At 46.8% G+C, this 23,710-nt stretch overlaps 1 protein-coding gene across 1 annotated transcript in view; it reads right to left on the minus strand.

The window, feature by feature from the left end:
• LOC145348277 (noelin-3-like) overlaps positions 1-23,710 on the minus strand; it is a 49,074-nt gene that overhangs the window by 20,134 nt on the left and 5,230 nt on the right. The window contains exons 2-3 of the mRNA XM_080196475.1: positions 11,822-11,977; positions 11,529-11,748 (exon numbers count right to left, since the gene is read on the minus strand). Of these exons, the coding sequence (XP_080052601.1) occupies positions 11,529-11,748; positions 11,822-11,968 (367 nt within the window). The 5' untranslated portion in view covers positions 11,969-11,977. The remainder of the gene's footprint in view (positions 1-11,528; positions 11,749-11,821; positions 11,978-23,710) is intronic.

The raw sequence follows: 23,710 nt of genomic DNA on the forward strand, positions 1-23,710 counted from the left end.
GATAGTCAGAAGCTTTTTCCCAGGGTGGAAGAGTTAATTACGCGGGGCACAGGTTTAAGGTGCGAGGGGCAAGGTTTAAAGGAGATGTACGAGGCAGATTTTTTTTTACAGAGGGTGGTGGGTGTCTGGAACTCGTTGCTGTGGGAGGTAGTGGAAGCAGATACGATAGTGAGCTTTAAGAGGCGTCTTAACAAATACATGAATAGAACATAGAACATAAAAAAACTACAGCATAAACAGGCCCTTCGGCCCACAAGTTGCGCCGATCATATCTCTACCTACGAGGCTTACTATAACTCTCAATCCTATTAAGTCCCATGTACTCATCAGAAGTCTCTTAAAAGTCCCTATTGAATTTGCCTCCACCACCGACAGCAGCCGATTCCATTCACTCACCACCCTCTGAGTGAAAAACTTACCCCTAACATCACCTCTGTACTTGCTTCCCCGCACCTTAAACCTGTGTCCTCTCGTAGCGACCATTTCAACCCGGGGAAATAGCCTCTGAGAATCCACCCTATCTATTCCTCTCAACATTTTATAAACTTCTATCAGGTCGCCTCTCAACCTTCGTCTCTCTAAGGAGAAAAGGCCAAGTTCCCTCAACCTCAGAGACATCAGAAGTTGCAGCGTGACATAGATAGGATGCAAGACCAGGCGGAGAAGTGGCAGATGGACTTCAATGCGGATAAATGTGTAGTGGTCCATTTTGGCAGGTCCAATGGGATGAAGGAGTACAATATCAAGGGGTACATAAGAACATAAGAAATAGGAGCAGGAGTAGGCCATCTAGTCCTTTGAGCCTGCCCCGCCATTCAATAAGATCATGGCTGATCTGAAGTGGATCAGTTCCACTTTCCCGCTTTCTCCCCATAACCCGCGATTCCCTTGTCTGTCAAAAACCTATCTACCCGTGTCTTAAATATATTTAGCTACGTAGCCGCCATCACTTCAACGGGCAGAGAATTCCAGAGATTCACCACCCTTTAAGTGAAGAAGTTCCTCCTCAACTCCGTTCTAAACTGCCCTCCCTTATCTTGAGGCTGTGTCCTACTGTCCTTTCTGAGTGGGAAGAATCTCTCTATCTCTACCCTATCCGTCCCCTTCATTATCTTATATGTCTCTATAAGATCCCCCCTCATCCTCCTAAACTCCAATGAGTACAAACACAGTCTATTCAGCCTCTCTTCATAGTCCAACCCCCCCATCTCCGGTATCAGCCTAGTGAACCTCCTCTGCACTCCCTCCAAGGCCAAAATATCCTTGCGTAAGTGTGGCGACCAAAACTGCACACAGTACTCCAGCTGCGGCCTCACCATTGCCCTGTACAGCCGCAGCAAGACCTCCCTACTTTTATATTCAATCCCCCTCGCTATAAAGGCCAGCATCCCATTCGCCTTCCTGATCACATGTACACATATACTCATCCAGAAGTCTTTTAAAAGACCTCAGCGAGTTCGCCTCTACCACCACCGACGGCAGCCGATTCCACTCACTCACCACCCTCTGAGTGAAAAACTTACCCCTAACATCTCCTCTGTACCTGCTCCCCAGCACCTTAAACCTGTGTCCTCTCGTAGCGACCATTTCAGCCCTGGGAAATAGCCTCTGAGAATCCACCCTATCTATTCCTCTCAACATCTTATAAACCTCTATCAGGTCGCCTCTCAACCTTCGTCTCTCCAGGGAGAAGAGTCCCAGCTCCCTCAACCTAACTTCATAAGGCATGCCTCCCAATCCAGGCAACATCCTTGTAAATCTCCTCTGCACCCTCTCAATGGTTTCCACATCCTTCCTGTAGTGAGGTGACCAGAACTGCGCACAGTACTCCAAGTGGGGTCTGACAAGGGTCTTATAAAGTTGCAGCATTACCTCCCGACTCCTAAACTCAATCCCTCGATCAATGAAGGCCAGTACACCATACACCTTCTTAACCACATCCTCCAACTGCAAAGCTGCTTTGAGAGCCCTATGAACTCAGACCCCAAGATCCTTCTGACCTTCCACACTGCCAAGAGTCTTACCCTTAATATTAGAACATAGAACATTCCAGCGCAGTACAGACCCTTTGGCCCTCGATGTTGCGCCGACCAGTGGAACCAATCTAATGACCCTCTAACCTAAACTATTCCAATGTTATCCATATGCCTATCCACTGACCATTTGAACACCCTTAAAGTTGGCGAGTCCACAACTGCTGCAGGCAGGGCATTCCACAACCTTACTACCCTCTGAGTAAAGAACCTACCTCTGACATCCGTCCTATAATTACCACCCCTTAATTTAAAGCTATGTCCCCTTGTGTTAGCCATCACCATCCGAGGTAAAAGGCTCTCACTGTCCACCCTATCCAATCCTTTGATCATTTTGTATGCCTCAATTAGGTCACCTCGTAACCTTCTTCTCTCCAATGAAAATAACCTCAAGTCCCTCAGCCTTTCCTCAGAAGACCTTCCCACCATACCAGGCAACATCCTGGTAAACCTCCTCTGCACCCTTTCCAATGCCTCCACATCTTTCTTATAATGCGGCGACCAGAACTGTACGCAATACTCCAAGTGCGGCCGCACCAGAGTTTTGTACAGTTGTAACATGACCTCACGGCTCCGAAATTCAATCCCTCTACCAATAAAAGCTAACACACCGTACGCCTTCTTAACAACCTTATCAACCTGGGTGCCAACTTTCAGGGAGCTATGCACATGTACACTGAGATCTCTCTGCTTGTCAACACTACTAAGAGTCCTTCCATTAGCCCTGTATTCTGTACTCCTGTTACTCTTACCAAAGTAAATCACCTCACACTTTTCCGTATTAAACTCCATCTGCCACCTCTCGGCCCAGCTCTGCAGCTTATCTATGTCCCTCTGCAAACTGTAACATCCATCCTCACTGTCTGCAACTCCTCCGACTTTGGTGTCGTCAGCACATTTACTAATCCATCCTTCTACACCCTCATCAAGGTCATTTATAAAAATGACAAACAGCAGTGACCCCAAAACAGATCCCTGAGGTACACCACTTGTAACTGAAGTCCAGGATGAATATTTCCCATCAACCACCACCCTCTGTCTTCTATCAGCTAGCCAATTCCTGATCCAAACTGCTAACTCACCCTCAATCCCATGCATCTGCATTTTCTGTAGTAGCCTACCATGGGGAACCTTATCAAACGCTTTGCTAAAATCCACATACACCACGTCAACTGCCTTACATAAACATAAGAACATAAGAAATAGGAGCAGGAGTAGGCCATCTAGCCCTTCGAGCCTGCCCCGCCATTCAATAAGATCATGGCTGATCTGTCGCTTACCCTTATCTTACCCTTATCCACCTCTTTGGTTACGTTTCAAAAACCTCGATAAGGTTTGTGAGGCACGACCTACTCTTCACAAAACCGTGTTGACTATCCCTAATCAATTTATTTCCCTCTAGATGATTATAAATCCTATCCCTCATAATTCTTTCCAAAACTTTGCCCACAACAGAAATAAGGCTCACCGGTCTATAATTCCCAGGATGGTCTCTACTCCCCTTCCTGAACAAGGGGACAACATTTGCTATATTATATTCCTTCATCCCATTTGACCTGCCGTAATGTATCACTACTCATTTATCCGGGTTGAAGTCCATCTGCCACTTCTCTGCCCAGTCTTACATCCTATCTATGTCTCGCTGCAACTTCTGACATCCCTCCAAACTATCCACAACACCACCAACCTTCGTTTCATAGAACATAGAACATTACAGCGCAGAACAGGCCCTTCGGCCCACGATGTTGCGCCGACCAGTTAAAAAACAATGACCCTCTAACCTAAACCAATCCCTTTTCATCCATAAACCTATCCACGGATCTCTTAAATGCCCCCAAACTAGGCGCATCTACAACAACAGCAGGCAGGGCATTCCAATCCCTCACCACCCTCTGGGTAAAGAACCTACCCCTGACATCCGTCCTATAACTACCCCCCCTTAATTTAAAGCCATGCCCCCTCGTGCTAGCTTTCTCCATCCGAGGAAAAAGGCTATCACTATCCACCCTATCTAAACCTCTAATCATCTTATATGTTTCAATAAGATCCCCTCTTAGCCGCCTTCTTTCTAGCAAAAACAACCCCAAATCCCTCAGTCTCTCCTCATAGGACCTCCCCTCCATACCAGGCAACATCCTGGTAAACCTCCTCTGCACCCTCTCCAAAGCCTCCACATCCTTCCTGTAATGTGGGGACCAGAACTGCACACAGTACTCCAAGTGCGGCCGCACCAGAGTTGTGTACAGTTGCAACATGACGCTGCGACTCCTAAATTCAATCCCCCTACCAATAAACGCCAAGACACCGTATGCCTTCTTAACAACCTTATCTACTTGATTCCCTACTTTCAGGGATCTATGTACACATACACCTAGATCCCTCTGTTCATCCACACTATTCGGAGTCCTCCCGTTAGCCCTATACTCGACACATCTGTTATTCCTACCAAAGTGAATTACCTCACACTTCTCCGCATTAAACTCCATCCGCCACCTCTCGGCCCAGCTCTGCAACCTGTCCAAGTCTCCCTGCAAACTATGACACCCTTCCTCACTATCTACCACACCTCCGACTTTGGTGTCATCAGCAAATTTACTAATCCACCCAACTATACCCTCATCCAGATCATTAATAAAAATTACAAACAGCAGTGGCCCCAAAACAGATCCCTGAGGCACACCACTCGTAACTGAACTCCATGATGAATATTTACCATCAACCACCACCCTCTGTCTCCTATCCGCTAGCCAATTCCTGATCCAATTTCCTAGATTACCCTCAATCCCATACATCTGCATTTTCTGCAGAAGCCTTCCATGGTGAACCTTATCAAACGCCTTACTAAAATCCATATACACCACGTCAACTGCCTTTCCCCCATCCACCTCTTTGGTCACTTTCTCAAAAAACTCAATAAGGTTAGTAAGGCACCACCTACCCGCTACAAAACCATGCTGACTATCCCCAATCAATTCATTACTCTCCAAATAACTATAAATCCTATCCCTAATAATTTTTTCTAAAACCTTGCCCACAACAGAAGTGAGACTCACCGGTCTATAATTCCCGGGGAAGTCTCTGTTTCCCTTCTTAAACAATGGGACAACATTTGCTAACCTCCAATCTTCCGGTACTATACCAGAGACCAACGACGACCTGAAGATCAGAGCCAGAGGCTCTGCAATCGCCTCTCTTGCCTCCCAGAGAATCCTAGGGTAAATCCCATCCGGACCAGGGGACTTATCTATTTTCAAACCCTCTGGAATATCTAGCACATCCCCCTTATCAACTGCAATACTGTCTATTTTACACCCCTGCAACCCAGTATCCTCCTCAGCTATATTCATGTCCCCCTGCGTGAACACCGAAGAGAAGTATTGGTTCAATGCCTCTCCAATCTCTTCCGGTTCCACACACAACTTCCCTCTGCTGTCTATAACTGGCCCTAATCTTGCCCTAACCAACCTTCTGTTCTTAACATACCTATAGAACGCCTTAGGATTCTCCTTAATCCTATCAGCCAAAGTCTTCTCATGTCCTCTTTTAGCCCTTCTTAACTCACTCTTCAACTCCCTCCTAGCCAATCTAAAGCTTTCTAGTGCACAAGCTTTCATTAGTAAACTTACTAACCCATCCCTCCTCTTTCTCATCCAGGTCATTAATAAAAATCACAAACAGTAAGGGTTCCAGAACAGATCCCTGGGACACTCCACTGGTGACCGACCTCCATGCAGAAAAAGACCCATCCACAACCACTCTCTGCCTTCCGCAGGCAAGCCAGTTCTGGATCCACAAGGCAATGTCCCCTTGGATCCCATGCCCCCTCACTCTCTCAGTAAGTCTTGTATGGGGGACATTATTGAATGCCTTGCTGAAGTCCATATAAACCACATCTATCACTCTTCCTTTGTCAATGTGTTCAGTCACATTTTCAAAAAACTCAACCAGGCTCGTAAGGCATGATCTGCCTTTGACAAAGCCATGCTGACTATTTCTGATCATTCTAAACTTCTCCAAATGTTCATAAATCCTATTCCTCAGGATCCTCTCCATCAACTTACCAACCACTGGAGGTCAGACTCACCGGTCGGTAATTTCCCGGGCTATCCCTGTTCCCTGTCTTGAAAATAGGAACCACATCTGCAATCCTCCGGAACCTCTCCCGTCTCCATCGATGGTGCAAAGATCATCGTAAAAAGTCTGACAACACCAGGCTTTAGTCCAACCTATTTATTTGATAATATACTCACAAGCTTTCGGGGTTAGCCCCTTCGTCAGGTGAATGGAGAGTTCTGGCCTCAGACAGAGCTGTCTGTGCTTTATATGCTCTGTCTGAGGCCAGAACTCTCCATTCACCTGACGAAGGGGCGAACCCCGAAAGCTTGTGAGTATATTATCAAATAAATAGGTTGGACTAAAACCTGGTGTTGTCAGACTTTTTACTGTGTTTACGCCAGTCCAACGCCGGCATACCCACATCATGGCAAAGATCATCGCCAGGGGCTCTGCAATCACTTCCCTCACCTCCCACAGTAACCTGGGGTACATCCCATCCGGTCCTGGTGACTTATCTATCTTGATGCTATTCAAAAGGTCCCGCACATCCTCTTTCTTAACGTCTACATACTCAAGCTTTTCAGTCCGCTGTAAGCCTGCACTACAACCACCCAGATCTTTTTCCACCGTGAATACCGAGGTAAAGTATTCATTTAGCACCTCTGCTATTTCTACCGGTTCTATACAAACCTTCCTGTCACATTTTATAGGTCCTATTCCTGCACATCTCATCCTTTTACTCTTCACATATTTGCACAATGCCTTAGGGTTTTCCTTAATCTTACCCACCAAGGCCTTCTCATGACCCCCTTCTGGCTCTCCTAATTTCCTTCTTAAGTTCCTTCCTATAACCCATGTACTCCTCTTGATCCCTAACACTAACTAGCTCCCTGAACCTTTTGTACGCTTTTCTTTTTGACTCGATTCATTACAACTTTCGTGCACCACGGTTCCTGTAACCTACCAAAACTTCCCTGTGTCATTGGAACGTTGTCATGCAGAACTCCAGACAAACATTCCTTGAAGATCTGCCACCTTACTTCGGTACATTTCCCTGAGAAAACCTCCTTCCAATTTATGTCTCTAATTTCCTGCCTGATGGCTTCATAATTCCCTTTACTCCAGATAAACACTTTCCTAGCTTGTCTGATCCTATCTCTCTCCAATGCTAATGTAAAGGAGATAGAGCTATGATCACTATTCCCAAAATGCTCTCCCACTGAGAGATCCGTCACCTGTCCAGGTTCATTTCCCAATACCAAATCGAGTACAGCCTCTCCTCTCGTAGGCTTATCCACATACTGTGTCAGGAAACCCTCCTGAACACACCTAACAAACTCCTCCCCATCCAAACCCCTTACCCTAGGGATATTCCAGTCGATGTTTGGGAAATTAAAGTCTCCCATCACGACAACTCTGTTATTAATACATCTCTCCAGAATCTGTTTCCCTATCTGCACCTCAACTTCCCTGTTTTACTATTGGACAGCCTATAGAAAACACCCAGTAATGTTATTGACCCCTTCCTGTTGCAAACTTCCACCCACAGAGACTCTGTAGACAGTCCCTCCACAGCATCCTCCTTCTCGACAACCATGACACTATCTCTGATCAACAGTGCCACTCCACCACCTGTTTTGCCTCCCTCCCTGTCCTTCCTGAAACATCTGAAACCCGGCCCTTGAAGTACCCAGTCCTGTCCTTGAGACATCCAAGTCTCTGTAATGGCCACCACATCACATTCCCAAGCAGCAATCCATGCTCTAAGCTCATCCACTTTGTTGACAACACTCCTGGCCTTAAAATAGACACACCTCAGACCTTCAGTCTGAGCGCTCCCCTTCTCCATCACCCGTCTATCCTCCCTCTCACATTGTTGACTATCCCTCTGTATTTGGGAGCTAACCTCCTCGCTCCCAGTCACTTCATTTCGATTCCCTCACCCCAACCAGGATGTGAATAGAGGGTTTTAGTTAAATGGGGCAGCATGGTCAGTGCAGGCTTGGAGGGCCGAAGGGCCTGTTCCTGTGCTGTAATTTTCTTTGTTTTTTGTTCTATTTTCTTTGATGTGTGAAGTGAGTGGAATGAGTTTTGGAGGAACAAGTGTCTTTGGACCTCCGGTTTCATCTATCCCCTTCTGTGGGTTTTCCTCACATCACATTTGTCTCTGTGTGAGGCTCATCAATAGCGATTCATTGTGACTGGTCAGAAGTTCCATTATCCTTGGATCAAACAGTGAGTGTGAAGATAGAAGCTCAACAAGATGGATACTGACTTAGCCATTCCTGGTCAAGTAACTGAGAAAGAGAGAGGGTTGGCTTATGAGGAGAGACTGAGTAGACTGGGGCCATGGTCATTGGAATTCAGAAGAATGAGGGGAGATCTTATAGAAACATATAAGATGATGAAGGGAATCGATAAGATAGAAGCAGGGAAGTTGTTTCCACTGGTGGGTGAAACTAGAACTAGGGGCATGGCCTCAAAATAAGGGGAAGCAGATTTAGGACTGAGTTGAGGAGGAACTTCTTCACACAAAGGGTTGTGAATCTGTGGAATTCCCTGCCCAGTGAAGCAGTTGAGGCTCCCTCATTGAATGTTTTTAAGGCAAGGATAGATAAATTTTTGAACAGTAAAGGAATTAAGGGTTATGGTGAGTGGGCGGGTAAGTGGAGCTGAGTCCACAAAAAGATCAGCCATGATCTTATTGAATGGCGAAGCAGGATCGAGGGGCCGAATGGCCGACTCCTGCTCCTAGTTCTGATGTTCTCACTCCTCTATTGGAATAATAAAGAACAAAGAACAAAGAACATCCCAGCACGGGAAACAGGCCCTTCGGCCCAATGAGCCCGCGCCGCCACATCACCCTACGCCTACCCTGCCCCGTGTGTATGTGAATGGTACCCCTAATGTAGCCAGATTCAGGGCAGAATAGTGTAGGGTCAATTTGTTACACCAATCAGCCTAAGAGCACATCTTTGGGGTGTGAGAGGAAACTGGAGCACCCGGAGGAAACCCACGCTACTACAGGGAGAACGGGCAAACTCCCACAGACACCGGCCCAAATCCATGGATCTGCACAGCTAACAGTGCTAGTCACTGAGCTGTTGTGGTGCCTGTCTGCTGGTCCAGGTTTAAGCACACACAGCGACACGAAGTACTAGGCCACTCTCGAAACCTCCAAGAGCAGCCCATGCACGACCCACCGTGTGCATGCCCCTTGTTTAACAACAAGGTGGACCGACACCTGTGGATTAAAAGAGACAAAAACATTAACATGTAATACTACATTTCCAGTGTCGTCCCGAGGATCTGACCCTTTTTAATACTGTCTACTATAACCCTCCATCCCTGTTTCGCTCATGTGTTAATCCAAGTAAACCTTAAACAAGTCCAGCGTGCCTGCCTCCACCACCTTACTTGGTAGCGTGTTCCATACCCCCACGACCCTCTGCGTGAAAAACCTTCCTCTAGTACATAGAACATAGAACATTACAGCGCAGAACAGGCCCTTCGGCCCACGATGTTGCGCTGACCAGTTACAAAAACAATGACCCACTAGCCTATACCAATCCCTTTTCGTCCATAAACCTATCCACGGATCTCTTAAACGCCCCCAAACTAGGCGCATTTACAACTGCAGCAGGCAGGGCATTCCAATCCCTCACCACCCGCTGAGTAAAGAACCTACCCCTGACATCCGTCCTATAACTACCCCCCCTTAATTTAAAGCCATGCCCCCTCGTGCTAGCTTTCTCCATCCGAGGAAAAAGGCTATCACTATCCACCCTATCTAAACCTCTAATCATCTTATATGTTTCAATAAGATCCCCTCTTAGCCGCCTTCTTTCCAACGAAAACAACCCTAAATCCCTCAGTCTCTCCTCATAGGAGATAATCCAAATTATACCTCTCCCCCCTCACCCTTAGATCGTGACCTCTCCTAATAGTTGTCCCCAATCTAGGGAAAAGCCTACCACTGTTGACTCTATCTATTCCCTTCATTATTTTATACACCTCTATCAGATCCCCCCTTAATCTCCATCTTTCTAAGGAGAAGAGCCCCAGTTTTTCCAACCTTTCCTCGTAACTCAGTCCTTCCATGCCAGGCAACATCCTGGTAAACCTCCTCTGCACCCTCTCCAGGGTCTCCACGTCCTTCCGGTAGTAAGGTGACCAGAACTGGACGCAGTACTCCAAATGCGGCCTAACCAACGTTCTGTACAACTGAAGCATTAGACAACAGCTCTTATACTCTATACCCCTTCCTATAAAGGCTAGCATTCCATAAGCTTTCTTCACAACCTTCCCTACCTGTGTTGACTCCTTCAGAGACTTGTGCACCTGCACTCCCAGGTCCCTCTGTATTTCTATACTCTTAATCGGTCTACCTTTTATCATGTAACTCCTCCCTGCATTATTCCTTCCAAAATGCATCACCTCGCATTTGTCAGGATTAAATTCCATCTGCCATCTATCTGCCCAGTATACCAACCTATCTATATCCTGTTGTGTCACCTGACAGTCTTCCTCAGTATCTGCCAATCCTGCCATCTTGGTGTCATCTGCAAACTTGCTGATCACACCACGTACGCCCTCTTCCAAGTCGTTTATATATAATACAAAGAGGAGAGGTCCCAGTACTGAGCCCTGCGGCACACCACTGGTGACCAACCTCCAGCCAGAAAAGGACCCTTCCACTACTACTCTGTCTCCTATTGCCCAGCCAGTTTTCGATCAGGCCAGTCAGATTGGGAGGAGCAGAACAGTAATCATTCAGGTCGGAGGAATGGAGGATAACATGAAAATGTTCTCATTGTTTAAAGGGGAGTGAAAATTTGGGAAAAAAGAGTCTAAAAAGATAAAAGGGATTGGCAAAAAGATAAAGGAAGCTAGCTTGTTGAGCCGAGGGACCAGCTGCCTTGAAATTACCACGATTGTGAAATGCTACATTCCACATGCAAGATTTGGCTTGTTTGCGCTTTCTGATCCATTCAAATTTCATGATGTGGATGTGCTGCCGTTGGACTGGGGTAAACACAGTTAAAAGTCTGACAACAATGGGTTTAAGTCCAACTGATTTATTTGATAGTAAATTCAGGCTTGCCTGGGTTTGCAAAACCTCACTCACTGTACTGTCTGGAGACAATACACATCTCTTTAACCTGTGATCAGTCCTCCTTCCACTCACATTATCGGCCACTTTAGGACTTGAACAGCAGGTTAGGTGTAAAGATTCGCATTCTAATCAGTAATCTGTAAACTGTCTGTGTTTTATATGCTCTGTCTGAGGCCAGAACTCTCCATTCACCTGACGAAGAGGGAATCCCCTCGAAAGCTTGTGAGTTTGCTATCAAATAAATCGATTGGACTAAAACCTGGTGTTGTCAGACTTTTTACTCCATTCAAATTTCACCATTGTTGTAAATACTGAGAACTCACAAAGTTTTTTCATGCAGTCATGCAGCCTGCTTTCCAGGTTGAGGACTCTCTGCTGTAGCTCCTCATAATCATAAGCTCCAATTTCTTCCTGGATCCCAGTTAGCACCGCAGACAGGTTCCTCACTTCATCTTTGAACTGAATGATGAGTTTGCTGTCAGTTTTGTATTGCTCCAGGACGGGGATCAGTGGCAGTAATTCCTCCATCTTTTCTTTCAGCTCCTGAAAAATTTCACAACTCAGAATTCCAGATTCAACTTTTGCTTTTAGCGGACTGGCAGTGAAACGTCCTTACCTGGAAATGCTTTGTTAAGAGTGTCTTCCGGTCATCTTCAATTTGTCGGAATTTTCCCTTTAATCCTTTCATTTGTGTTTCCATTTTTAGCACATATTGAAAGTCCCTCTGTGTCCTCAGATTCAGTACCTCAATGGATTGAGACATGTTCTGGACCTTTGGTCGAAAAATAAACAAGAAACTCACTAAACTCACTAAAAGAAAGCAGGATTTTCTATAAGTAGATACCAAAGGTCCCACAGCATGACTGGAAAAACGCAGGGGAGTTTTCCTCTGTGTCTGATCTGTACAATTTTCAACAAACCTCACACAAACAGGCCATACAATTATTATCACATTGCTGCTTCCAATGCAGAAATTGCTCATGGCAGGTACGATATAAATTCCCTTCTTTACAACACTTTACCAAGTGATTTCCTTTTTATTAAATAAAATAAACGCAGCAGGTCAGGCAGAATCTGCAGAGAGGGAAAAAGTTAACCTTTCAAGTCCATTGACCCTTCCACAGGGCAGGAGAGGAACAGCCATAGAGGTTAGGTCGATTGGCCATTCTAAAATTGCCCCTTAGTGTCCTGAGATGCGTAGGTTAGAGGGATTAGCGGGTAAAATATGTGGAAGTGGGGCCTGGGTGGGATTGTAGTTGATGCAGGCTCGATGGGCCCAATGGCCTCTTTCTGCACTGTCGGGTTTCTATGGTAGAGAATTTTCCCATCCTGCCTGAGATGGGAATCATGGTGAGCAGGACACGCAAAGGTCACGCAGGACACGCAAAGGTCACGCAAAGGTCACGCAAAGGTCACGCAGGACACGCAAAGGTCACGCAGGACACGCAAAGGTCTATTGACCTCGGGTAGGAATTTCCAGCCTTGGGGGCAAGCGTGGCCGGAAAATCCCGCCCAAAGAGTCTGACAGCGTGGAAAGAGACCCTTTGACCCATCGTGTCCACACAGACCAACAAGCACCTACTTATTTTAATCCCATTTTGCAGCAGTTGGGCTCTACTTTTGTATCATGTGGCATTTCTAAATGCTTATTAAATATTGTAAGGATTCCTGCCACAATCACGCTTTCCGACTGTGAGTTCAGGCTGTGGTGGCATGGTGGCAGAATGGTTAGCACTGCTGCCTCACAGCACCAGGGACCCGGGTTCGATTCCTGGCCTGGGTCACTGTCTGTGTGGAGTCTGCACATTCTCCCTGTGCCTGCGTGGGTTTCCTCCCACACTCCATAGAGATGCTCGTTAGATGTATTGGCCAAGCTAAATTCTCTGTCAGTGTGCCCGAACAGGCACCAGAGTGTGGCTACTTGGGAATTTTCACAGTAACTTCATTGCAGTGTTAATGTAAGCTTACTTTGACTAGTAAATAAACTTTAACTTTCCAGTTTTTTCTCCTATAAGCCTGTCCCTTTGTTAAATCTGTGTCTATGGTTTGCCCCGTCTGCTATGGGAAAAGTTCCTTCCTATCTGCAAATCTATGCACCTCATGAATTTATACAGCTCAGTCAGAACTCCCTCAACTTCTCTGCTCCAAGGAGAACAACCCCAGACTCCTTTTATAACTGAGACGCCGCAGCCCAGGGAACACCCTGGTGACTCTCCTCTGCACCCTCTCTGTGTGGTTAGCAGGGCTGCCTCACAGCGTCAGGGATCCAATTCAATTCCAGCCTTGGGTTGCTGTCTGTGTGGAGTTTGCACATTCCCCTCATGTCTGTGTGGGTTTCCTCCCACAGTCCAAAGATGTGCAAGTTAGATTGATTCATCATGCGAAATTTCCCCTTAGCATCAGGGAGCCTCGTGTAAATACATGGGGTTATGGGGATAGAGGCTGGATGGGATTGTTGTTGGTGGTGCAGGCTCGATGGGCTGAATGGCCTCTTTCTAAACTCTCTAAACTGTCTGTGCTTTATATGCTCTGTCTGAGGCCAGAACTCTCCATTCACCTGACGAAGGGGCTAACCCCGAAAGCTTGTGAGTGTACTATCAAATAAACAGGTTGGACGAACACCACTGGACACAGGCTTCCAGTCACAAAAACAACCATTGCCCTGGGTCACATGAAGTCTAACCTTCTCCATCAGACTCATGTGTGACCTTGTCAGAAACCTTAGTGAAGTCTTTCTTTTTCTGCATGCTAGCCCCAATTTCTTCTTGGAATCACACAACGTTTTGGCCTCAATTACTTTCTGTAGTAGTGAATTCCACACACTCTTCACCCTCTGGATGAAGAAATCTGCATTTCAATTGGGAGAGTCACATTAGTCACAGTACAGTAGAAGAGAAATTTCTAGAGTGCGTACGGGATGGCTTTTTGGAGCAATATGTTGAGGAACCAATAAGGGAGCAGGCCATCTTGGACTGGGTGTTGTGCAATGAGAAAGGATTAGTTGGCAATCTAATTGTGAGAGAACCCTTCAGGACAAGTGACCGTAATGTGACAGAATTTTTTGTCAAGATGGATAATTCTAAGACCAGGTCCTGAATCTCAGTAGAGGGAACTATGATGGTACGAGGCATGAATTGGCCACGATGGACTGGGAAACATTACTGAAAGGAAAGACAGTGGACAGACAATGGCAGCATTTAAATAATGAATAGGTGGACTCCAGAAGTTGCTTATTCCTGTTTGGCGCAAGAGTGGTCAGGGAATTGTGGCCGAACCATAGCTTACAGAGGAAATTAGAGATAGTATCAGATTCAAGGAAGAAGCACACAAATTGGCAAGAAAAAGCAACAGGCCTGAGGATTGGGAATAGTTTAAAATTCAGCAAAGGAGGACCAAGGGATTGATTCAGAAGGGGAAAATAGAGTATGAAAGTAAGCTAGCGGGGAACAAAAAAAAAACTGACTGTAAAAGATATATAAAGACATAAAAATTGACAAAAATGAATGTAGGCCCCTTATAGTCAGAAACAGGAGAATTCATAATGGGGAATAGAGAAATGGATGAGAAATTAAAATTGTACTTGCTTCAGTCTTCACAAAGGAAAATATGAATAATGTACCCAGGAGTGCAAGCAAACATGTTTTAGTGAGGTGCTGATGGGGAGAAAGAGGAACAGATTTGTAGACCAATTTTGGCAAGGTGTAAAAGTAACAGGGTTGTTGTGATGGGAGATTTTAACTTCCCCGATATTGGCTGGGACTCAGCGCTCAGGGCGTGGGTGGGGCAGAGTTTGTAAAGAGCATCCAAGGGGATTTCCTGAAACAGTACGTAGATAGTCCAACTAGGGAAGGAGCCATACTGGACCTGGTATTGGGGAATGAGCCCGGACAGGTGGTCGATGTTTCAGCAGGGGAGCAGTTCGGGAACAGTGACCACAATTCAGTAAGATTTAAGGTACAGATGGATAAAGATAAGTGTAGTCCTCAAGTTAAGGTGCTAAACTGGGGGAAGGTTAATTACAACAATATTAGGCAGGAACTGAAGAATGTAGATTGTGGGCAGATGTTTGAGGGCAAATCAACATCTGGCATGTGGGAGGTGTTCAAGTGTCAGTTGATAGGGATTCAGGACCAGCACATTCCTGTAAGGATGAAGGATAAGTATTTGGGAATCTTGGATAATGAGAGGTATTGTGAGCTTAGTCAAAGAGAAAAAGGAAGTATTTCTCAAAGCTAAGAGGCTGGGAACACACAAAGCAAGTGTGGAATACAAGGAAAGTAGAAAGAAACTTAAGCAAGGAGTAAGGAGGGCTAACAGGGGTCACACAAGGTCATTGGTCAGCAGGATTAAGGGAAATTCCAAGGGTTTTTATACATATATAAAGAGCAAGAGGGTAGCCAGGGAGAGAGTTGGCCACTCAGGGACGGGGAGGGAATCTATGTGTGGAGCCAGAGGAAATGGGTGAGTTATTAAATGAGTATTTTGCGTCAGTATTCACCAAAGAGAAGGACTGGGTGAATGAGGAATCTGGGAAAGGATGTGTAGATAGTTTGAGTCATGTTGAGATCAAAAAGGAGAAGGTTTTGGGGTTCTTGAGAAACATTAAGGGAGACAAGTCCCCAGGGCCTGATGGGATATACCCCAGAATACTGAGAGGCAAGGAAAGAAAATGCTGGGGTCTTGAGAGAAATCTTTGTATCCTCACTGGCTACAGGGGAGATCCCAGAGGATTGGAGAATAGCCAATGTTGTTCCTTTGTTTAAGGGTAGCAAGAATAATCCAGGTAATTACAGGCCGGTGAGCCTTACATCAGTGGTAGGGAAATTATTGGAGAGGATTCTTCGAGACAGGGTTTACTTCCACTTGGAAATATTCACGGTGGAAAGTGATCTGGGAGGTTATACTACAGGTTTGCGGCAGACTGAAAAGATTGAGTATGTGGGTGTTAAGAAAGAGGATGTGTTGGAACTTTTAAATTCTATCAAGATAGATAAGACACCAGGACCGGATGGGATGTACCCCAGGTTACTGTGGGAGGTGAGGGAAGGGATTGCATAAGAACATAAGAAATAGGAGCAGGAGTAGGCCATCTAGCCCTTCGAGCCTGCCCCGCCATTCAATAAGATCATGGCTGATCTGTCGTGTCTCAGTTCCACATTCCCGCCCTCTCCCCACAACCCTTAATCCCCTTGCCTATCAAAAACTTATCAACCCGCGTCTTAAATATATTTAGCGAGGTAGCCTCCACCACTTCAACGGGCAGAGAATTCCAGAGATTCACCACCCTTTGAGTGAAGAAGTTCCTCCTCAACTCCGTTCTAAACTTCACCCCCTTTATCTTGAGGCTGTGCCCCCGAGTCCTACTGTCCTTTCTGAGCGGGAAGAGCCTCTCCACCTCTATCCTATCCATCCCATTCATCATCTTATACGTCTCAATGAGATCTCCCCTCATTCTTCTAAGCTCTAACAAGTACAAGCCTAGTTTATTCAGCCTCTCCTCATAGCTCAACCCCCTCAACTCCGGTATCAGCCTAGTAAACCTCCTCTGCACTCCCTCCAAGGCCAAAATATCCTTGCGTAAGTGCGGCGACCAAAACTGCACACAGTACTCCAGCTGCGGCCTCACCAATGCCCTATACAGCTGCAGCAAGACCTCCCTACTTTTATATTCAATCCCCCTCGCTATGAAGGCCAGCATCCCATTCGCCTTCCTGACCACCTGCTGCACCTGTAGGCTGGGTTTTTGCGACTCATGCACAAGGGCCCCGAGGTCCCTCTGCACCGTCGCCTGCTGCAGTTTTTCACCCCGTAAGTAATAGTCCTTCCTACCATTATTCCTACCAAAGTGGACAACTTCACACTTGCCAACATTAAATTCCATTTGCCAGTTCCTGGCCCATTCGCCCAGCCTATCTAGATCCTTCTGCAGACTCTCCACACCCTCCGCACAATTTGCCGTTCCACCAATCTTGGTGTCATCAGCAAATTTCGACACCCTACACTCGGTTCCCTCCTCCAGATCATCTATATAAATGGTAAAAAGCTGAGGCCCCAGCACCGACCCCTGGGGCACTCCACTAGTCACCAACCGCCAATCCGAATACCACCCATTGACCCCCACTCTCTGCCTCCTATTTGACAGCCAATTCCCTATCCACGCTAACACCCTACCCCCAACTCCATGCCCCCTGACCTTCTGTAATAACCTCTTGTGCGGCACCTTATCAAACGCCTTCTGAAAATCAAGAAACACCACATCCACCGGCTCTCCTCTATCCACCGCCCTAGACACATCCTCATAGAACTCCAATAAATTCGTCAGACATGACTTCCCCTTAACGAAACCGTGCTGCGTCTGCTCTATCAAACAATTGTCCTCAAGATGCCTCGCTATTTTCTCCTTAATGACGGATTCTAGCATTTTACCTACAACAGACGTTAAACTAACCGGCCTATAATTCCCTGCCTTTTGCCTGCCACCCTTCTTAAACAACGACGTAACATTAGCCGTTTTCCAATCTTCCGGCACTTCCCCGGAATCCAGCAACGTTTGGAAAATAAGCACCAAGGCATCCACTATCACCTCCGCCATTTCTTTCAGAACCCTTGGATGCATTCCATCCAGTCCTGGGGACTTGTCCACAGTCAGTCCCTCCAGTCTTTCGAGCACTGCCTCTCTTTTAACAATAATGTCATTCAGGCCCTCCACTCCTACCACCTTTCCATTTCTAACATCCGGCAAATTATTCACGTCCTCCTCCGTGAAGACCGAAACAAAAAAGTTATTCAAGGCCTCAGCCATTTCCCCATCCCCTACCACTAAGTCCCCCCTCTCATCCTCTAAGGGTTCAACGTTCACCCTAGTCAGCCTCTTCCTTTTTATATATTTATAAAAACTCTTACTATCCTTTTTTATATTTAGCGCTAGCCCAGCTTCATAGTTTCTCCTACCCTTCTTTATCAACTTCTTTGTCATTCTTTGTTGACATTTAAACCTCTCCCAATCCTCTTCTCGCCCACTACTCTTAGTTACTCCAAACGCATCCGCTTTTAATTTAACACTTTCCTTTACCTCCTTCATTATCCACGGCTGATTATCTCTCCTCCTACGATCCTTTTTAACCATCAGAATAAATTTCTGCTGAGCACCAAGAAAGATCTCCTTAAAGATCCTCCACTGTTCCTCAGCAGACCTACCTTCCAAAGCGCTCCCCCAATCAACATTCGCCAATTCCTCTCTCATCCTACCGTACTCCCCTCTGTTCAAACAAAGGACACAGGTCCGGGAACCCACTTTCTCCTCCTCCATCTGCATCAGAAACTCCACCATACAATGATCGCTCTTCCCAAGAGGATCCTTCACCACAAGGTCCCTAATTCTACCCGCCTCATTACATAACACCAGACCCAAGATAGCTCGCTCCCTCGTCGGCTCCAACACACACTGTTCAAGGAAACTATCCCGGCAGCATTCCAAGAACTCTTCCTCAAGCCCACCGCGTCCAACATGGGTCGACCAATCAATATGCAGATTGAAATCCCCCATAATTATCACCGTTCCATTCCTGCACGCCGCATTTATTTGCACGTTAACAGCCCGCCCCACCTCCAGATCATTATTTGGGGGCCTATAGACGACACCCACCAGTGCCTTCCTCCCTTTGCTGTTCCTAATCTCCACCCACAACGATTCCACCCTCTGCTCCTTGGCTCCAATATCATCCCTTGCTACCACCCTGATGCTATCCTTAATCAGCAGAGCTATGCCCCCCCCCCCCCCACACTTTTCCCTCCCGCCTATCCTTCCTAAACACTTGATACCCCTGGACATTCAGCTCCCAGTCCCTGTCACCCTGCAGCCACGTCTCTGTAATGGCCACCAGATCGTATCCATTTGTGCTGATCTGCGCCATCAGCTCATCCACTTTATTCCGAATGCTTCGTGCATTCAGATAAAGCGCTTTCATCCCAGCCTTCACCTGGACCCCTGGTGAACAAAGAACAAAGAACAACTCAGCACGGGAAACAGGCCCTTCGGCCCAACGAGCCCGCGCCGCCGTCCCATTGTCTCAGTGACCTATTTATGATTTTAGTCTACGCCTAATGTGCGAGGATCAGGGAGGTCCAATATAGGGACAATTTGTTACCCAATCAATCAGCCTAAAAGCGCATCTTTGGGATGTGGGAGGAAACCAGAGCACCCGGAGGAAACCCACGCATTGCCCCTGACGATGATCTTTGCATCGTTGATGGAGATGGGAGAGGTTCTGGAGGATTGGAGGATTGCGGATGTGGTTCCTATTTTCAAGAAAGGGAAGAGGGATAGCCCAGGAAATTACTGACCGGTGAGTCTGACCTCAGTGGTTGGTAAGTTGATGGAGAGGATTCTGAGGGACAAGATTTATGAGCATTTAGAGAAGTTTAGAATGATCAGGAATAGTCAGCACGGCTTTGTCAAGGGCAGGTCGTGCCTTACGAGCCTAGTTGAGTTCTTTGACAATGTGACTGAACACATTGACGAAGGAAGAGTGGTGGACGTGGTTTACATGGACTTCAGCAAGGCGTTTGATAAGGTCCCCCATGCAAGACTTCTTGCAAAGGTGAGAGGGCATGGGATCCAAGGGCCTTTGACCTTGTGGATCCAGAACTGGCTTGCCTGCAGAAGGCAGAGAGTGGTTGTGGATGGGTCTTTTTCTGCATGGAGGTCAGTCACCAGTGGAGTGCCCCAGGGATCTGTTCTAGGACCCTTGCTGTTTGTCATTTTCATAAATGACCTGGATGAGGAAGTGGAGGGATGGGTTTGCTGACAATACGAAGGTTGGTGGTGTTGTGGATGGTCTGGAGGGATGTCAGAAGTTGCAGCGTGACATAGATAGGATGCAAGACTGGGCGGAGAAGTGGCAGATGGACTTCAATAGAGATAAATGTGCAGAAGGATCTAGATAGGCTGGGCGAATGGGCCAGGAAATGGCAAATGGAATTTAATGTTGGCAAGTGTGAGGTGGTCTACTTTGGTAGGAAGAATGGTAGGAAGGACTATTACTTACGTGGCGAAAAACTGCAGCAGGCGACGGTGCAGAGGGACCTCGGGGTCCTTGTGCATGAGTCGCAAAAACCCAGCCTGCAGGTGCAGCAGGTGGTCAGGAAGGCGAATGGGATGCTGGCCTTCATAGCGAGGGGGATTGAATATAAAAGTAGGGAGGTCTTGCTGCGGCTGTATAGGGCATTGGTGAGGCCGCAGCTGGAGTACTGTGTGCAGTTTTGGGCGCCGCACCTGCGCAAAGATATTTTGGCCTTGGAGGGAGTGCAGAGGAGGTTTACTAGGCTGATACCGGAGTTGAGGGGGTTGAGCTATGAGGAGAGGCTGAATAAACTAGGCTTGTACTCGTTAGAGTTTAGAAGAATGAGGGGAGATCTCATTGAGATGTATAAGATGATGAATGGGATGGATAGGATAGAGGTGGAGAGACTCTTCCCGCTCAAAAAAGACAGTAGGACTTAGGGGGCACAGCCTCAAGATAAAGGGGGGGCGGTTTAGAACAGAGTTGAGGAGGAACTTCTTCACTCAAAGGGTGGTGAATCTCTGGAATTCTCTGCCCGTTGAAGTGGTGGAGGCTGCCTCGCTAAATATTTTTAAGAAGCGGGTTGATGGGTTTTTGATAAGAGAGGGGATTAAGGGTTATGGGGAGAGGGCGGGAAAGTGGAACTGAGCCACGACAGATCAGCCATGATCTTATTGAATGGCGGGGCAGGCTCGAAGGGCCAGATGGCCTACTCCTGCTCCTATTTCTTATGTTCTTATGTTCTTATGTTCTTAGTGGTCCATTTTGGCAGGTCAAATAGGATGAAGGAGTACAATATCAGGGTAGGAGCCTTAGCAGTGTTGAAGAGCAGAACCACCTTGGAGTCTGGGTCCATAGGACTCTTAAATCGGCCTCACAGGTGGAAGAGGTGGTCAAGAAGGTGTATGGTGTACTGGCCTTCATTAATCGAGGGATTGAGTTTAGGAGTCGGGAGGTAATGCTGCAACTTTATAACACCCTTGTCAGACCCCAGAGGGTGTAGAGGAGATTTACAAGGATGTTGCCTGGATTGGGAGGCATGCCTTACGAAGATAGGTTGAGGGAGCTCGGTCATTTCTCCCTGGAGAGATGAAGGTTGAGAGGCGACCTGATAGAGGTTTATAAGATGTTGAGAGGAATAGATAGGATGGATTCTCGGAGGCTATTTCCCAGGGCTGAAATGGTCGCTATGAGAAGACACAGGTTTAAGGTGCTGGGAAGCAAGTATAGAAGAGATGTTAGGGGTAAGTTTTTCACTCAGAGGGTGGTGAGTGAATGGAATCGGCTGCCGTCGGTGGTAGTGGAGGCGAACTCGCTGGGGTCTTTTAAAAGACTTCTGGATGAGTATATGGGGTTTAATGGGATTGGGAGTTACAGACAGTTCTATGGCCTGGTAGGTGTTGATGTGATCGGCGCAACTTGTGGGCTGAAGGGCCTGTTTGTGCTGTAGTGTTCTGTGTTCTATACGTGGGCGTATTAGTGAGAGGCAACATGGTTTTGTGAAGGGGGGGTTGTGTCTCACAAACTTGATCGAGTTTTTTGAGGAAGTGACGAAGATGATTGATGAGGATAGGGTGGTGGATGTTGTCTACATGGACTTCAGTAAGGCCTTTGACAGGGTCCCTCATGGCAGACTGGTGCAGAAGGTGAAGTCGCAGTGGGGTCAGAGGTGAGCTGGCAAGGTGGATACAAAACTGGCTCTGTCAAAGAACACAGTCAGAAGTTTCACAACACCAGGTTAAAGTCCAACAGGTTTATTTGGTAGCAAAAGCCACTCGCTTTCAGACTGCCACCCCTTCATCAGCTGAATGGGAATTCTGTTCACAAACTGAGCTTATACAGACACAAATAGTAAGAAATGATTTGGAGGTGAGGAGAGATTTCTTCACACAGAGAATGGTGAATGGGTGCAATTTGCAACCACAGAATGCAGTTGAGGCCAAAACATTGTCTGATTTCCAGAAGAAATTAGATTTCGCTCTTGGGGCTCAAGGCATCAAGGAATACGGGGGAGGAAGGGGATCAGGATTTTGAATTTGATGATCAGCTGTGATCAGAATCAATGGTGGAGCAGATTCAAAGGGCCAAATCCTGCTTCTGGTTTCTATGTTTCTATGCAACTTTCTCCTCACCTCAGTTCTAAAAGATTTACCCCTCATCCTCAAACGATGACCCCTAGATCTGGACTCCACCATCATCGGGAACATTCTTTCTGAATCTAACCCTGTTAGAATTTTATAAATTTCTAGGCAATCCCCTCTCACTCTTTCTAAACTCAGTGAATATAATCCTAACCCACTCAGTCTCTCCTCATATGACAGACCTGCCATCCCAGGAATCAGCCTGGAAAACCTTCACTGTGCTCCCTCTAAAGCAAGGACATCCTTCCCCAGATAAGGAGACCAATTCGATTTTCAAGTTTGCTGACACCACCACCGTAGAGACTCGGATCTCAAACAATGACGAGACAGAGAACAGGAATGAGATAGAGAATCTGGTGAACTGGTGCAGCAACAATAATCTCTCCCTCAATCTCAACAAAATGAAGGAGATTTCAGGAGGTGTAAAGGAGAACACGTCCCTGTCCACATCAATGGGGACAAAGTAGAAATAGCGCACAAGAAACAACACTTTTCACTGTACACTAATACATGTGACAATAAAAATCAAGAGAGGACGGTACCTGTACACAAAGGGCAGGGCACGGATATCCTGGCTGGGAGTTTTGCTGGTGTGGTTCAGGTGGGTTTAAACTAATGTGGCAGAGGGGTGGGGATCAAAACAATAGGTCAATAAGCACAGAGGCTGGGGACGAGCCGAGGGCCAGGACAAGGCTATCGAAGAGGAAGAGCATTCTGGGGGAGGATGACCTCAGTGGGCCTGGAGGTCTGGGGAGCATCTGCTTCAATGCAAGGAGCATAACAGGCAAGACAGACAAACTTAGAGCCTTAATGATTGTGTAGAACTTGGATGTGGTGGCAGTGACAGAGACTTGGTTTAAAGGACAGGACTGGCAGCTGAATATTCCAGGGTATAAGTGTTTTAGACAAGACAGAGAAGGGGCCAGAAGAAACAGTCGCTACGAGAGGACACAGGTTTAAGGTGCTGGGGAGCAGGTACAGAGGAGATGTTAGGGGTAAGTTTTTCATTCAGAGGGTGGTGAGTGAATGGAATCGGCTGCCGTCAGTGGTGGTGGGGGCGAACTCGCTGGGGTCTTTTAAGAGACTTCTGGATGAGTACGATTGGGGGTTATAGATAGGCCTGGTAGGTTGGGATATGATCGGCGCAATTTGTGGGCCGAAGGGCCTGTTTGTGCTGTAGTGTTCTATGTTCTATTAAGACAGACAAATCCCCAGGGCCTGATGGCATCTGTCCTAGACTGCTCAGGGAGACAAGAGATGAAATTGCTGGGCCTCTAATGGAAATCTTTGTCTCTTCACTGG

The sequence above is a fragment of the Carcharhinus amblyrhynchos genome, chromosome 9 (genome assembly GCF_965287045.1).
Source record: "Carcharhinus amblyrhynchos chromosome 9, sCarAmb.v2.hapA, whole genome shotgun sequence".
NCBI lineage: Eukaryota > Metazoa > Chordata > Chondrichthyes > Carcharhiniformes > Carcharhinidae > Carcharhinus > Carcharhinus amblyrhynchos.